The sequence below is a fragment of the Physeter macrocephalus genome, chromosome 8 (assembly GCF_002837175.3).
Source record: "Physeter macrocephalus isolate SW-GA chromosome 8, ASM283717v5, whole genome shotgun sequence".
Lineage (NCBI taxonomy): Eukaryota > Metazoa > Chordata > Mammalia > Artiodactyla > Physeteridae > Physeter > Physeter macrocephalus.
The window spans coordinates 144489322-144504999 of NC_041221.1; the positions used below are offsets into that span (position 1 = coordinate 144489322).

At 42.4% G+C, this 15678-nt stretch overlaps 1 protein-coding gene and 1 long non-coding RNA gene across 10 annotated transcripts in view; one reads left to right on the forward strand and one right to left on the reverse strand.

Moving 5' to 3' along the window:
• ABLIM3 (actin binding LIM protein family member 3) overlaps window positions 1-15678 on the forward strand; it is a 188576-nt gene that overhangs the window by 164823 nt on the left and 8075 nt on the right. For 8 of the 9 annotated variants that reach the window (XR_008618142.1, XM_055086832.1, XM_055086831.1 and 5 more), the window contains 3 exons: window positions 13330-13477; window positions 14718-14747; window positions 15301-15359. Coding sequence is in view for 7 of the 9 variants with exons in the window: in XM_055086832.1 (XP_054942807.1) it covers window positions 13330-13477; window positions 14718-14747; window positions 15301-15359 (237 nt within the window). In the remaining 2 variants the exon portion in view is untranslated. The remainder of the gene's footprint in view (window positions 1-13329; window positions 13478-14717; window positions 14748-15300; window positions 15360-15678) is intronic. The other variant, XR_008618141.1, reaches the window with a different exon arrangement.
• The window catches only part of LOC114486777 (uncharacterized), a 17040-nt gene continuing 1736 nt past the window's right edge, over window positions 375-15678 (reverse strand). Inside the window, exons 2-3 of the long non-coding RNA XR_008618143.1 lie at window positions 12231-12375; window positions 375-1120 (exon numbers count right to left, since the gene is read on the reverse strand). This is a non-coding gene — a long non-coding RNA (uncharacterized lncRNA). The remainder of the gene's footprint in view (window positions 1121-12230; window positions 12376-15678) is intronic.

Sequence of the window (15678 nt, forward strand, 5' to 3'; positions counted from 1 at the left end):
AAAAGTTACCACATAGAACTACCATAGAAACTGTCGACTGAAAAAAAACAAAAAACCGCACAACCTAAAAGTTGAGAATTATGTTTTATTCAGCAGACATACCGAGGACCTAAGCCCAGGAGACAGCCTCTCAGATAGCTCTGAGAGTGTTCCAAAGAGATAAGGCAGGAGCCAGGAATATGTAGGAGTTTTTGCAAAAATAAAATCAGGAAGTCGAACATCACAAGATTGCTGCTAATTAATGAAAAAACAGACATCTACACTTAATGAATTTAGTGCTTTTCTATGTATGGGAAGATGCAAGGCCCTTGGCTCACTGAAATCATTCCTTTAATATGCACCTTAACTATCTAGGGCCAGTATCCTGTTTTTCTCCATCCTGAATCCCCTCAGGCTGCACCATTGGTGGTGGCTGCAGAGGTTGAAGGCTTCATGGCTTGTTTACTGATATGGCAGGTGACATTCTTTGCTCACAGTGCTTCCTCTTGGCCATAAATTCAACCAATATTTGGGAGGCATTTTATGACCAATTTTGTCCCTCAGGGCTAGGAAGGCTCATCCCTTGATCAGGCGAAGATTCTGTTGATAGGCCACTCAATGTGCTGATGTGTTTTGGATTAGACCCTGTTGATAATCTAAAATTCTCTGGATCACCTGTTTTATTAGTCTGTTGTGATCCAGGAAATGTTTTCCCTTGTTGCTTCTTCCCAGATCTAGAATTGCACTATTACAATTATTCTATGTAGAGTTATGTACATGATCAACTAACTCGAGATGTCATTAATTTTGCTGGAGGCTTGGTTACACTTTGGTAATGTAAGAGATAACAATCTCATAAGTAATATAGCTAGTAACATTAATAAACTGACAGTGCAGCAGAGAGAGGCACAAGGCATAAATAATTTGAAAATGCCAAGAGAGAACAAACTAAAACAGTGATTAGTATAACTAGTTGTAATCTGGTCAAAATAAGCCATCAAGTCCACGGGGGAGCCAACTGGAGAAACCAAATTCTGGAGGGATCAGGTAGAGAGAAAAAGATAAATGTTTCATCTTCGTTTACAAAGGTATACTTTATCAACTTGTTGAAGGTCACAGTTAGCGTAAGAGGAAAGGTTTTCTGGAAAACAGAGATTAAAAACCAGTATATTTCAGAAAAAAGTCATAAAATTATAAGTCATACTCATCAATTCATTCAGTCCATGTAATTAATTCCTGTTCATCTAGATGAAGTTGTCAGCTTTTCCATTAGTCTTTTTAAATTTCTTACCCAGTTCAGTAGTAAGATCTAAAAGTTATCAGAAACTTGTATTTATCAAAAATGCTTTTTATGAATCTTCACTAAGATCTTCATATATAAAAGCATCAGAGTAAAACAATGATTGTGTATAAACAACAAGACTTTAAATGGCATAGTTAAAGATCTGATTGATTATAATTTAATTGACAAGAAACTTGGATATTTCTGTGACATACAACATCCTAACACCTAGAATTATGACTGATAACCTTATACTAGGACATACCACATTTTTAGGAATTCCGTATAAATTTTGGAATATCTGTATTAATGACATTTACCCATACCATATAACCTAAGAAGGTTTATCTCCAATCACTTGACAGTGCTTCTCAAGTACTTTAACATACCAAATTAGCCTAATTAGTTTAACATTTCTCTCTGAGATGTCGCAGGGTTTCTTTGAAGAATCCCAGAGTTAGCTGGAAGTCAAAAGAACTTCAGTTAGAATTTGTTATTTGGGAAGTTTTGTCAAAAATATCAAAAAGGTTTCAAAACACTTGGTCAAATAGGATCATAGGTCACTGTGAAACAATACTTATTCACTTAAAGTGACAAAACATTTCAAAAACAAAGATGACTTACAGAAAAGGAATCTCACATAATCTGTTTTCAAAAGCAGTATTTCAAGATAACTTTGTTCTCTTAACAGAGAGAGGAACCAAATCCAGTCTTGTACCAGCCTACTTTTAATAGTAATATCCACTTACCTAATTAAATTTAATCCAATTCCAGCCTGACCATGTACAAAACTCCTTTTCAGGGCTCCCTTTTTACGAACCTTCCACAACTTTCTCTATTCTTGTTAGTCTGTCCCTTATTTTTCCATCCAGAAACAACCAGCTCTAGGACAAAATCATTCTTTCCACTTAACAAAATGCACTTCCATTCTTCATACCTTCTTCTGCTGAAAAAAACACACCCTACTTTCCTTGCATACTGAAATGTTTCCCTTATTATCTTTAGTAGCTTTAATTACATATTATAATTTTAACCCTTAAAAACATTAATCTCTAGTGAAAACTGACAAGTAGCAAGTACTTGTGAACTGTTTGTCATACCAGCATTCCTGATTGGCATATCACTTAACCTCTAGAAACATACATCCTCTCATAGCATAATTTCTTTCCTCAATGTGGTACAAGAGTTGTGTCTAGTGTAAACCCAAACATCTTTAGTTTCCTTCTTGTAAGGAGACAAAAGTAGGTAAATTTAGACCTGTTTAGCAAATAATGTTTGAATATTTTATCTTATTTGAAGTGACCTGGGTAGTCAGTGGATTCCCATTACTTAAATTAATTTAGCAAGGGCTGAGGAATCAGGATGGCAGAGGAACAGGACATGGAGCTCACCTCTTCCCACAGATACATCAAAAATACATCTACAAGTGGAACAATTTGCACAGAAAATCTAAACACTGGCCTCAGACTTCTGAAAGGGCAAGAAAACCTCCACATAACCAGATAAGACAAAAGAAAAAGAAAGAAAGGAATCAGGACAGGACCTGCACCCCAGGGAGGGAGCTGTGAAAGAGGAAAGGTTCCCACACCCTGGGAGGTTCCCTCACCCATGGGGAGATCAGCTGGGACAGAGGGGGAGCTTCAGAGCCTCAGAGTAGAGTGCAGCAACCAGTCTGTGGAAGGCAAAACGGACAGTGACCTGCACAGATGGTCAATACTGCCGCCCTGTGCTCCCCAAGCCTGAGACCCTCGTCCACCTGCATGGGCAGGGGCTGGGTGCTGAAGCCTCGGCTTTGGAAGTTAGAGCCAGGGAGAGGACCAGGATTGGCTATGCGGAGACAGCCTGAAGAGGGTGGAGCGTGGCAACTGAGGGTGCACTCGGAAGAAGCCTGGGCCTGCCATGGAGGCAAGGTACCATTGTTGGGGGGCATGCAAGGAGAGGGGTGGGACCACCATAGGAGCTTCTTTCCCTGTGTGCACGTTCTCAGGCAACAGGATACCACCTACATGAGCTCCAGGGGTGGGCGCGAGCCACCAATGCCATCTTGGGCTCCAGAGGCAGGCACGGGCAGCCACCATCAATAAGAGAACCGTGAGCAGGCGCCAAGTGCTGTCCCCGCTGTCGCAGGAGTGTGCAGGCCACCACCGCAGATACAAGACCCGCGAGCAGCCACCAAGCACTGTCCCTGCTATCTCGGGAGTGTGTGGGCCACCGCCACCATTAAGAGACCCACGAGCAGATACCAATCACTGCACCCAACGTCCGGGGAGCACGCACAGTCACAAGCTCCAGTCACTGTCCCTGCTGTCCTGGGAGTGTGCGGGCCACCGCTGCTAATAAGAGATCCGGGAGCAGGCGCCAGTCCCACCCCCACCATCCAGAGAGTACACACAGGCAGCGAGCAGGCACCAATCACAGTCCCTGCTGTCCCGGGAGTGCGTGGGCCATCACTGCTGCTAAGAGACACAGGAGCGACAACAATCTCTGCCCCTACTGGCCTGGGGGCACACGGGCCACTGCTGCTGCTGCGAGACCCACGAGTAGCCGCTGATTGCTGCTCCTGCCATACCAGGAGTGTGGACAGGCCGCCACACATCCACACACCATTTGAAAGGAATAATGGCCAGCACACACTAAGGAAAGAGGCAGAAAGCATCCAAACTAAAAGCATCTCAATTCCGGACAAGATGGTGGAATAGGACTTGAGCTCACCTCATCTCACAAAAACACCAAAATCACAACTGCTGAACAACCATTGACAAAAAAGACGGGAACCTACCAAAAAAGGTATTTTACACCCAAAGAGAAAGAAGAGGCCACAATGAGATGGTAGAAGGGGCACTCTTGTGATATAATCAAATCCCATGCCTGCTGGGTGGGTGACCCACAGAATGGAAAATAATTGTATTGCAGAGGTTCTCCCACAGGAGTGAGAGTTCTGAGCCCAACGTCAGGGTCCCCACCCTGAGGGTCTGGTATTGGGAGGAGGAGCCCCCAGAGCATTTGGCTTTGAAGGCCAGCAGTTCTTGAGTGCAGAAGCTCCACGGACAAGGGGAAACAGATTCCACTCTTGGAGGGACCCAGCACAAAGCAGTGACTCCACAGGAGCCTGGACTAGACCTACATGCAGATCTTGGAGGGTGTCCAGGGAAGGTGGAGGTCAGCTGTGGCTCACTGTGGGGGCCAGCTGTGGCTCACTGTGGGGGCAGGGACACTGGCGGCAAAGGCCCCAGGGAATACTGATTGGCATGAGTTCTCAGGGAGGGCACAATTTTGGCACCTAGACCTGGCCCCACCCAACAGCCTGTAGGCTCCAGTGCTGGAACACCTCAGGCCAAACAACAAGCAGGGCGGGGGACACAGCCCCACCAATCAACAGACAGGCTGCCTAAAGTTGTACTGAGCTCACAGCCACCTCTAAACATACGCCTTGACATGGCCCTGCCCACCAGAGAGACAAGACCCAGATCCACCCACCAGTGGACAGGCACCAGTTCCTCCCACCAGGAAGCCTGCACAAGCCCCTGGACCAACCTCACCCACCAGGGGGCAGACACCAGAAGCAAGAGGAAATACAATCCTGCAGCGTGTGGAAAGGAGACCACAAACACAGAAATTTAGAAAAAATGAGACAGCAGAGAAATATGTTCCCGACGAAGGAACAAGATACAAACCCAGAAGAACAACAAAGTGAAGTGGAGACAGGCAATCTACCTGAAAAAGAATTCAGAGTAATGATAGTAAAGATGATCCAAGATCTCGGAAAAAAAATGGAGGCACAGACTGAGAATACAAGGAATGTTTAAAAAAGAGCTAGAAGATCTAAAGAAACAGAGATGAACAATACAATAACTGAAATGAAAAACACACGAGAAGGAATCAGTAGCAGAATAAACGAGGCATGCGGCTTCCCTGGTGGCGCAGTGGTTGCGCGTCCGCCTGCTGATGCAGGGGAACCGGGTTCGCGCCCCGGTCTGGGAGGGTCCCACGTGCCGCGGAGCAGCTGGGCCCGTGAGCCATGGCCGCTGGGCCTGCGCGTCCGGAGCCTGTGCTCCGCAACGGGAGAGGCCGCAGCAGAGGGAGGCCCGCATACCACAAAAAAAAAAAAAAAAAAAAAAAGAATAAACGAGGCAGAAGAATGAATAAGTGGAAGAGAGAGTGGTAGAAATCATTGCTGTGGAACAGAAGAAAAAAGAATGAAAAGAAATGAGGATAGTCTCAGACACCTCTGGGACAACATTAAATGCACAAACATTCGCATTATAGGGGTCCCAGACGGGGAAGAGAGAGAGAGTGCCTGAGAAAATATTGGAAGAGATTATCACTGAAAACTTCCCTAACATGGGGAAGGAAACACTCAATGAAGTCCAGGAAGTGCAGAGAGTCCCATACGGGATAAACTCAAGGAGGAACATGCCGAGACACATATTAATCAAACTGACAAAAGTTAAAGACAAAGATAAAATAGGAAAAACAACAAGGGAAAAGCAACAAATAACATACAAGGGAATCCCCATAAGGTTAACAGCTGATTTTTTCAGCAGAAACTCTGCAGGCCAGAAGGGAGTGGCATGATATATTTAACGTGATGAAAGGGGAAAACCTATAACCAAGATTACTCTACCCAGCAAGGCTCCCATTCAGATTCGATGGAGAAATCAAAAGCTTTACAGAGAAGCAAAAGCTAAGAGAATTCAGCACCATGAAACCAGCTTTACAACAAATGCTAAAGGAACTTCTCTAGGCAGAAAAGAAGAGGCCACAACTAACTAGAAACAAGCAACTTATGAATGGGAAAACTCACCAATAAAGGCAAACATACACTAAAGGTAGGAAATCAGCCACACACAAATATGATATCAAAACCAGCAATCTTGAGGAGAGTACAATTGCAGGATATTGGAAATTCATTTCAAATTAAGAGACCAGCCACTTAAAAAATCTTGTATATGTATACAGACTGCTATATCAGAACCTCATGGGAACCGCAAACCAAAAATCTACAATAGATATACAAACAAAAATTGAAAAGGAATCCAAACACAACACTAAAGAGAGTCATCAAATCACAAAAGAGAACAAAAGAGGAAGGGAAGAAAAAAGACCTACAAAAACAAACCCAAAAGCAGCCACACAGCACAGATAGATCAGCTCGGTGCTTTGTGACCACCTAGAGGGGTGGGATAGGGAGGGTGGGAGGGAGACGCAAGAGGGAGGAGATATGGGGATATATGTATATGTATAGCTGATTCACTTTGTTATAAAGCAGAAACTAACACACCATTGTAAAGCAATTATACTCCAATAAAGATGTTAAAAAATATATATGGAGGAGATATGGGGATATATGTATATGTATAGCTGATTCACTTTGTTATAAAGCAGAAACTAACACACCATTGTAAAGAAATTATACTCCAATAAAGATGTTAAAAAAAAAAAAAATACCCAAAACAACAAAATGGCAGTAAGAGCATACATATCGGTAGTTACCTTAAATGTAAATGGATTAAATGCTCCAGCCAAAACACAGAGGCTGGTTGAACTGATACAAAAACAAGAGGCATATATATACGTCTACAAGAGACCCACTTCAGACCTCAGGACACATACAGACTGAAAGTGAGGGGATGGAAAAAGGTATTCCATACAAATAGAAATCAAAAGAAAGCTGAAGTCGTGATACTCAGACAAAATAGACTTTAAAATAAAGACTGCTGCAAGAGACAAAGAAGTATGCTACATAATGATCAATGAATCAATCCAAGAGGAAGATATAATAACTGAAAATATATATGCACCCAACATAGGAGCACTTCAATATATAAGGCAAATGCTAACAGGCATAAAAGGAGAAACTGACAGTAACAAAATAATAGTGAGGGATTTTAACACTCCACTTACATCAATGGACAGTTCATCCAGACAGAAAATCAGTAAGGAAACACAACCTTAAATGACACATTAGACCAGATGGACTTAACTGATACTTACAGAACATTCCATCCGAAAGCAGCAGAGTATACATTCTTCTCAAGTGCACATGGAACATTCTCCAGGATAGATCATATCCTGGGCCAGAAATCAAGCCTCAGTAAATTTAAGAAAACTGAAATCATATCAAGCATCTTTTCTGACTACAACACTATGAGACTAGAAATCAATTACAGGAAAAAATCCTGTAAAAAACACAAACACGTGGAGTAATGAACATGAAAACAAAAATAAACAAGTGGAACCTAATTAAACTTAAAAACTTTTGCAGAGCAAAGGAAACCATAAACAAAATGAAAAGACAACCCACACAATGGAAGAAAATACTTGCCAACCACGTGGCTGACAAGGGATTAATCTCCAAAATATACAAACAGCTCATGCAGCTCTATATCAAAAAAAAAAAAAAAACAATGCAATCAAAATATGGGCAGAAGATCTAAATATACATTTCTCCAAAGAAGACATACAGATGGCCAAAAAGCACATGAAAAGGTGCTCAACATCACTAATTATCAGAGAAATGCAAATCAAAACCACCATGAGGTATCACCTCACACCAGTCAGAATGGCCATCATCAAAAAGTCTACAAACAATAAATGCTGAAGAGGATGTGGAGAAAAGGGAACCCTCGTACACTGTTGGTAGGAATGTAAATTGGTACAACTGTTATGGAGAACAGTATGGAGGTTCCTTAAAAAACTAAAAATAGAACTACCATATGACCCAGCAATCCCACTACTGGGCATATACCCTGAGAAAACCATAATTCAAAAATATACATGCACCCCAATCTTCATTGCAGCACTATTTACAATACCCAAGACATGGAAGCAACCTAAATGTCCATCTACAGAGGAATGGATAAAGAAGATGTGGTACATATCTACAATGGAATATTAGCCATAAAAAAATGTAATAATGCCATTTGCAGCAACATGGATGGACCTAGAGATTATCATGCTAAGTGAAGTAAGTCAGACAGAGAAATACAAATATCATATGATATCACTTATATGTGGAACCCAAAAAAATGATGCAAATGAACTTATTTACCAAAGAGAAACAGACTCACAGCCTTCGAAAATAAACTTAGGTTACCAAAGGAGAAACGTGGGGGGGGTGGGGGGAAGGGATAAATGAGGAGTTTGGGATTAACATATACACAGTATTATATACAAAACAGATAATCAACAACGACCTACTGTATAGCATGGGGAATCTACTCAATATTCTATAATAACCTCTGGGGAAGAGAATCTGAAAAAAAACAGATATATGTGTAGGTATAACTGAATCATTTAGCTGTATACTTGAAACTAACACAACATTGTAAATCACCTATACTCCAATATAAAATAAAAATTAAATTAAAAACAAATAGGAAAAACTCTAAAGTTTTAAGTTACCAAAAATCTGGAGAAACTGTTTTAAATCAATATACCCAAAGCATAATTATTCCTAAAGGGTTCACCTGAAAACTCTTATTTTCCTTTATAATTTATGAAAATATCATCATACCAAGTTAATTTTTTTGCTGACAAACTCTGCAACAGAAATAACATGAACTTATTAACCTTCAGTGAACCTTGGTACACTGAAGTTGTACCAAGTAAGATATGTCTGTATTGACTGATTAAACCAGCAAGCTGAAGCTAGCTTTAATACCAGATATTAATTTAATATTGAATATTTCCTAGATACATGAACCTGAAATTCATTCTGGCCAGTTTCTTTTATGTTTAGAAGTATTTAATTTGTAAGCACTTACTTTTAAGTCAATTAAATGGAACTCTTTTATAAATTTAATTTTGACAGTATTTTCCGGAGGTAGAAACATCTCATATGTATAATGTGTACACAGACATATAAACAGACCTAACTAGAGATCTCATAGCTTCACCTTAAAAACTTAGTTATGAATCAGGTATTACAGTATAAACTTACTAGTTTATAAATAACAGTTGGAATAAGTTAAATTTGCTTGCTCAGATGACTAAGGCTTTGCTGTTTGTGGAAAAGACTTTTAAGATTTGTATTTATCCTTGATAAACCCTTAAGGAGGCTATGAATTAGATTTGGGGTGAGGGAGCCTTTCCAGCAGTTTGAGTTTAAAAGGACTTTTTTGCTTTTTTTTTTTCCTCCTTGGTTTCAGGTTTTACCTGATTGAGCTAATTAGGCTCAGTCTCAGATCAATGTGGGCTGTGTTTACATTTCTTATTTGTAGAGATTTGCAGAACAAAGACAGTTGCTTTTAATTCTCAAAAAAACTGGTCTGCTGCCTAAATGATATTAAAAGATTGATTTGCCCAACTGTACTTTGTTTAATTTGCTTTTTTATATCAGTGAGAAGATTTCTGACTAAGCCAAAATTCAAGAGTTCTATGTTCTAGAATTTTAGGGTTTAATTTATCATGCTTTCAAAAGCTTGCATAAGGCATTCAACAAAGGTCCTTTTTCTGAGTGCACAGGTGAGACCCAGAGCAAAATCTCTATTATTTTTATTAGCCCCTGAATATTGCTCCCAGTTTTTACATTATATTATACAGACTTAGGTAACCCTACTGGTTTCCTTTTGTATGTTTAATAATATTTCCTGAGGGGCAGATTCATACGCCCTGTCTTATGAAGCATACCCCAGTGAAACATGTATATCACACAATATAATTACAGAAAAGAGAAATAACCATCTTGTATAAAGCCCGTTTAGGTATACCAATTTTTATAAACTTTCATCTCAATTCTATCAACTTTTATACCTTTACCTTTATCTTCCATTAGGACCCAATCATCAAGCCTTGGTCTTTCAAGGAGTCCTAGAAGCTTTCCTTTCTTTTTATCCTCTGACTCTTTTATCTATTTTTAATAAAAGGCTCTGGGGTCCCCAGTGAGGGGTTGAGCCAAGGGACTCAGGCCCTTTTGTCAATCTGTTACTTGATTAATCGGCCTAACTGTTGCCCCAAGTAATTGTCGGCCAGGTATCTCCGTGTAATTTACTTCCAGCCATGTAAATATATATGTATATTTTAAAATATTTATTTATTTTGCCTGCACTGGGTTTTAGTTGTGGCATGTGGGCTTCTCAGTTGCAGCACGTGGACTCTTAGTTGTGGCATGCATGTGGGATCTAGTTCCCCAACCAGGGATCGAACCTGGGCCCCCTGCTCTGGGAACACAGAGTCTTACCCACTGGACCACCAGGGAAGTCCCTAAATATATATATATTTTTTAAGTGGGGTAAATAGAGTGGACTTGTTTGGGGCCCTTTAATGTTGGTGACCTATAGGGGGCCCCTTTGTTCCATCCAGCCTTACGTGGTGTTGTATCAAACCTTTGTTTTAATCCCATTAACATCCGTTTTATTTATCCCATTTTAAAATAATCATCTAAAGATTTCTTTATCCTTTTGGGATAAGTCCCTTTAAAATTTCCACCTTTTTGGGAAGAAGTCTCTAAACTTTCTCTTCAGTTCACTTCCCTGTAAATCAACCTAATTAACATCAATTACCCTAATGTTTTTATTAGCATCTGTAAGACTCACTGAGGGGAAGCAGAGACCACAAATAAGGCTTCCCAAAGCAGTTTTTTGTTGTTGTTGTTTTCAATTAAGGGAGTTCTTAGGTTAACCGTATATATGTTTTCCACCTTCTAAGTTTTTTTCTTATAAGTACCAGTAACACAGCTCTTTTAAAATTTACCAATTTAGAAGTTTCTCCAATATAAAGGATCCATCATCTGGCCATTAACAAGATGTATCTTATTGATGCAAACCAGAGAAGTCCCCACAACAGTGTGAGGATGTAGCCTTCACAAAATCTAGAAAGTTTACTCCCCAAAATAGCCTAAGAAAGTAAAGGCCTTCATTGCACAGGCCAATGCAACGAAGGTTAAGATGGCAAAAGCCCCTGAGAGTTGGCACAGACAAAAGACTGCTCAGAATCCCAGTCTATTCGGTTGGCTGCTGAATTGTATACCATATGTGTACCTTCCAGATGGCAAAGACCAAGTACTCAAAACACAAAAACAGACATATACACATACACACAATATACCTAAGAAAATCAGGTAGAACATTTACATCTCAAAGACACAGGGAGAGAAATCCAAGTTCCCCCTAGAAGGGCTTTTGTTTCTTTAAGGTCAGAATTCTGAAAAGATGTTTTATCAAGCAGGCTTTCTCTAACTTAACTGTGTATGCAATAGAAGAGCCCCATCTTAGTCATTTTCAGGGAGAGATTTCCTTTAATTCCCAATTAAGTAAGTACTTGTAACGTGTTGTACATATATCTGGCTGGTGTGTTAGTTAGAAGCTGGCAATCTGTCGTTCCTTTTTCTTTTTGTTTTGAAAGCTTTGTTCCCCATTCCAGAGTCAGTTTGTGGAGGTAAAATCACTAGTGATGATCGTGTGGTGAGCCAATGTGCTGCTGTGAGCTTAACTCCTCTAGATTTTACCCTAGATTCATTTTAGCCCTCTTATGAGTCTTGGTTTCTCCCTTCAGTAGCCTACAACCACCATGGGTACTCGGATTATGCAGTGGCCAGCTCTTATGCATGTCCCTGGCAGGCAAGTGTTTAATTTAAAAAGTGGGTTTCCCTTTAGGGACAACTAACTGCACAGTATGAGGACTTGCCTCTACCACTCCCACAAGTTTCTCACTTGCCTGAGGAAGCTGTTGCCAGCCAGGAGGTGATGTTCCTTCTGAGCTGAAAGCTCTCATGAGATATCTTCACTTTTATTTTGACAAACTCTATTAAAGTAGCCAATTCAAGGAAAAACGACAGGCCAGTCTTCCACCTAATTACCCAGTCCAGCCTTACTCAGTGTCTTTCAACTGAGCATAACCCAGGTACCTCTTTTTGAAACTAAGTTTCAAGAATAACCTACTACTCTTCCAGTGAGGAGTTTAACATCACTGAATAAAACTTAGGATCATCAGGCAATAACAGAAGATCTGAGAATCAGGAGAGACTCACCCAAATTCATCTGGACTCTGAGGTGGCAGATGGGCCCAAGAATCCTCTGCTGGTACCTAGGCTCTGGATCCTTGGAGAGTTCAGGCAAAGGAGAAAAGTCTGCTCTGGGTCCCTTTGCAGCTGTCAAAACTGTTGACTGCATAACCTAAAAGTTGAGAATTATGTTTTATTCAGCAGACATACTAAGGACCTAAGCCCGGGAGACAGCCTCTCAGATAGCTCTGAGGGTCAGTTCTGAAGAGCTAAGGGAGGAACCAGGATATAAAGGAATTTTTGCAAAAACAAACAAAACAAAACAAAGCAGATAGTCAAACGTCAAAAGATTCTAATTAAAGAAAAAAACAGACATCTCACGTTAATGAATTTAGCCCTTTTCTGTGTATGGGAAGACGCACTGAAATCATTCCTTTGATATGCACCTTAACTACCTAGGGCCAGTATCCTGTTTTACTCCATTCTGAATCCTCTCAGGGTATACTGTTGGTGGTGGCTGCAGAGGTTGTTGGCTGGATGGCTGCAACATCCTTTGTTTACTGACCCATGTTAGGTGACATTCTTTCTTCACAGACCCATCAGTTCCACTCCTAGGTATATACCCAGAAGAACTGAAAACTGGTACTCAAACGAATACATGTACACACAGGTTCCTAGCAGTACTACTCACAAAAGCCGAAAGACGGAAGCAGCCCAAATGTCCATCAACTCACAAATGAATGAACAAAATGTGGCATATCCATGTGACAGACTATTATTCAGCTATAAAAAGGAATGAAGCGCTAATACGTACACAATGTGTATGAACCTTGAAAACACTATGCTTAGTGAAAGAAGCCACACACACAAAAGCCCACATATTGTATACGGGCTCTGGTACATACCACCAGAGCCCCACCCTGACCACGGGACTACTTGTGGACGAGAAATGAAGTCCCACAAAGGAAAATATGGGTGCTGCAAGGAAAGAGGGACACTGAAAAGGCAAAAAGTGCCAGAGGTTCACTGGCACAGAGAATCTGGTCCCTCAGCCTTTCCTAAGCCTGTTCCATCTCCGTGTTCTTTGCTTCCTTCTAACTTCATCTTGTTCCTCCCCCACCTCCAGCTCCAGAGTGGAATTGGCCGACTAATTCTGAAGGAAGAGATGAAGGCCCGGTCCAGTTCCTACGCGGATCCCTGGACCCCACCCCGGAGCTCCACCAGCAGCCGAGAGGCCCTGCACACAGCTGGCTATGATATGTCCCTAAATGGCTGTAAGCACTGCCCTATAACCTGCCGGGGTGGGGGCACTCTCTTCCCCATCAGTTCTTCCATTAGTGAATCTAACCTTCTATGGCCTCACCAGGGTCTAGAATACAGACTAATAAATAAGACCATGCTCTGTCCTGAGCAGTCACTTCTGCTTCTCTGGGTCATCTGAAGCCATGACTTCCAATCAGTTTCCATGTAAAGAAATAACTCTTCTAATAGTCTGAAGATAAAAGGGGATGCCTCTTGAGGTAGCAAGCCTCCCATCACTGGAGGTATACAAGCAGAGGCTTGGTTCAAGCACTTTGCCCTGAGAGTCTTTCACTGTAAGCTCCCCGCTGTTCCTGGACTCACACATCCTCTTCCTGCCTCCTCTCTTACTTACCCCTGTGGGATTCAGTCCTGCCAGGAAATCCTATCTCAGGTCAATACTTGATGGATAATAAAAGGTACCATTTATTACAATCCTGTGTGCTGGGCATTTATAGATACATCATCACCCTTGGTCCTCACAAAGACCCACAATGTAGAGGGATTATTATCACCCACTTTATAGATGAGAGACTGGTTAACCCTCTTGCCCAAGGTCAGAAAGCCAGTAAGTGACTGAGCCAGGATCAGGCCCAGCACAGAGTGACTTCAAGGCCATAAGCTCTTCCCTCTTTGCTGTACTGCACCTTGATTCTAGGTGAGCTCAAAGATGACAGTGGTGGTGGTGGTGATGATGATAAAGCCAGTTTTATTGAGGGTTTGTATCTGTCAGGCACTGTGCTAAGCACCTTACTATATTGTGTCCTATATTCTTCACAATAACCCTATAAAGGAAACACTATCCCTCCCATTTTACAGATAAGAAAACAAAGCATGATTTACTTATCTGAGATTGGGTATCTTTTAATGGCCAAGCCAGGATGAACTGATGGGCTGTTTCCCTGTTTCACCACTGAGAGGCACTGTTTTCAACCCCTGGCTCTGTACACTGCGCCAGTGCTGCTCAAAATTCAGCTCCATTCAATGGCATTTGTGCAACAAATATCACAGAGCACCTGCACTGTGCCAGGTGCTGGGCTACAGGCTGGGTGGGGGAGGGAGAATCGGGTGCAGGTGCAACAGTTAGAAACTGACCAGTGGGAAAGGAGGTACTGAAGGAGGGCCCTGCCTCCCCGCCGGCCAGGGTGGCCCAGGTATGGGAGCCATTTCTGTCTGTCTCCATGAATGCTGATCTCTGGCTTCCCTCTCTTGCAGCCCCTCGGTCCCACTACCTGGCTGACAGTGGTATGTTCTGCCTGCCCTTCCTTCAGCCCATCATGTTCTGTGAGGGCCAGAGCTGAGTCAGCGGCAGGTCCCCCTTAGTTGTGATGACCGTACAACGTGGATGTCCCAGCACAGTCCCCGTCTGAAACCGTCCACCCCATGTGTTTGTCAGATAGCGGGTCTTAATCTTTGGTCCTGGAACCGGTGTTGCCATGCCCAGCAGCTCCCAGAGAGAAAGAGCGAGCACACACCTCTTCCACCCACGTGGGAGCCTGTCTGAGTTCCAGCTCAACTCCAATTCCAGGATACATGGGTCCATCATAGGAGGATAGATGTGTGCAGGTTAACACCAGCAGACTCTGTGAGTGGGTACTTGGGGTGGGCCTAGAATTCTGCCAGGGTGGGGCACCCCTAAGACTGTTAGTTGTAAGCCCGGAGAGCAGTGGAAGGAGCTGGTGGTCCCTGTCTGTCCCCCTTCCCATGAGTAACATTGGCCATTTGCAGCCAGATGACCTCAGGGAGAGGAAATCCTGGCTTGGGGCTCCTGGTAATTGTCTTGGCTCCTTTTTTTCAGACCCCCTCATCTCCAAATCTGCCTCCCTGCCTGCCTACAGAAGAAACGGGCTGCACAGGGTAAGAGAGGCTGTTCCAGGGACATTATCCCCAAGAGGTTCACAATTCCTGTGTTAGCTCAGGAGTGATGACTTACTGGTGAAACCTGGACAGAGGCCATGGGGCTAGAGGTGCATTAACAAAAGAGCCCCCTATGAGAGGGGCTGGGAGCACTTAGTATTTATGGCACAATTACTCCATGCTGAGCACTTTACAAGCACTCACTCATAACCCTGCAAGGTAGTTACTATTTTTTTTTTTTTTTTTTTTTGTGGTATGCGGGCCTCCCTCCGCTGTGGCCTCTCCCGTTGCGGAGCACAGGCTCCGGACGCGCAGGCTC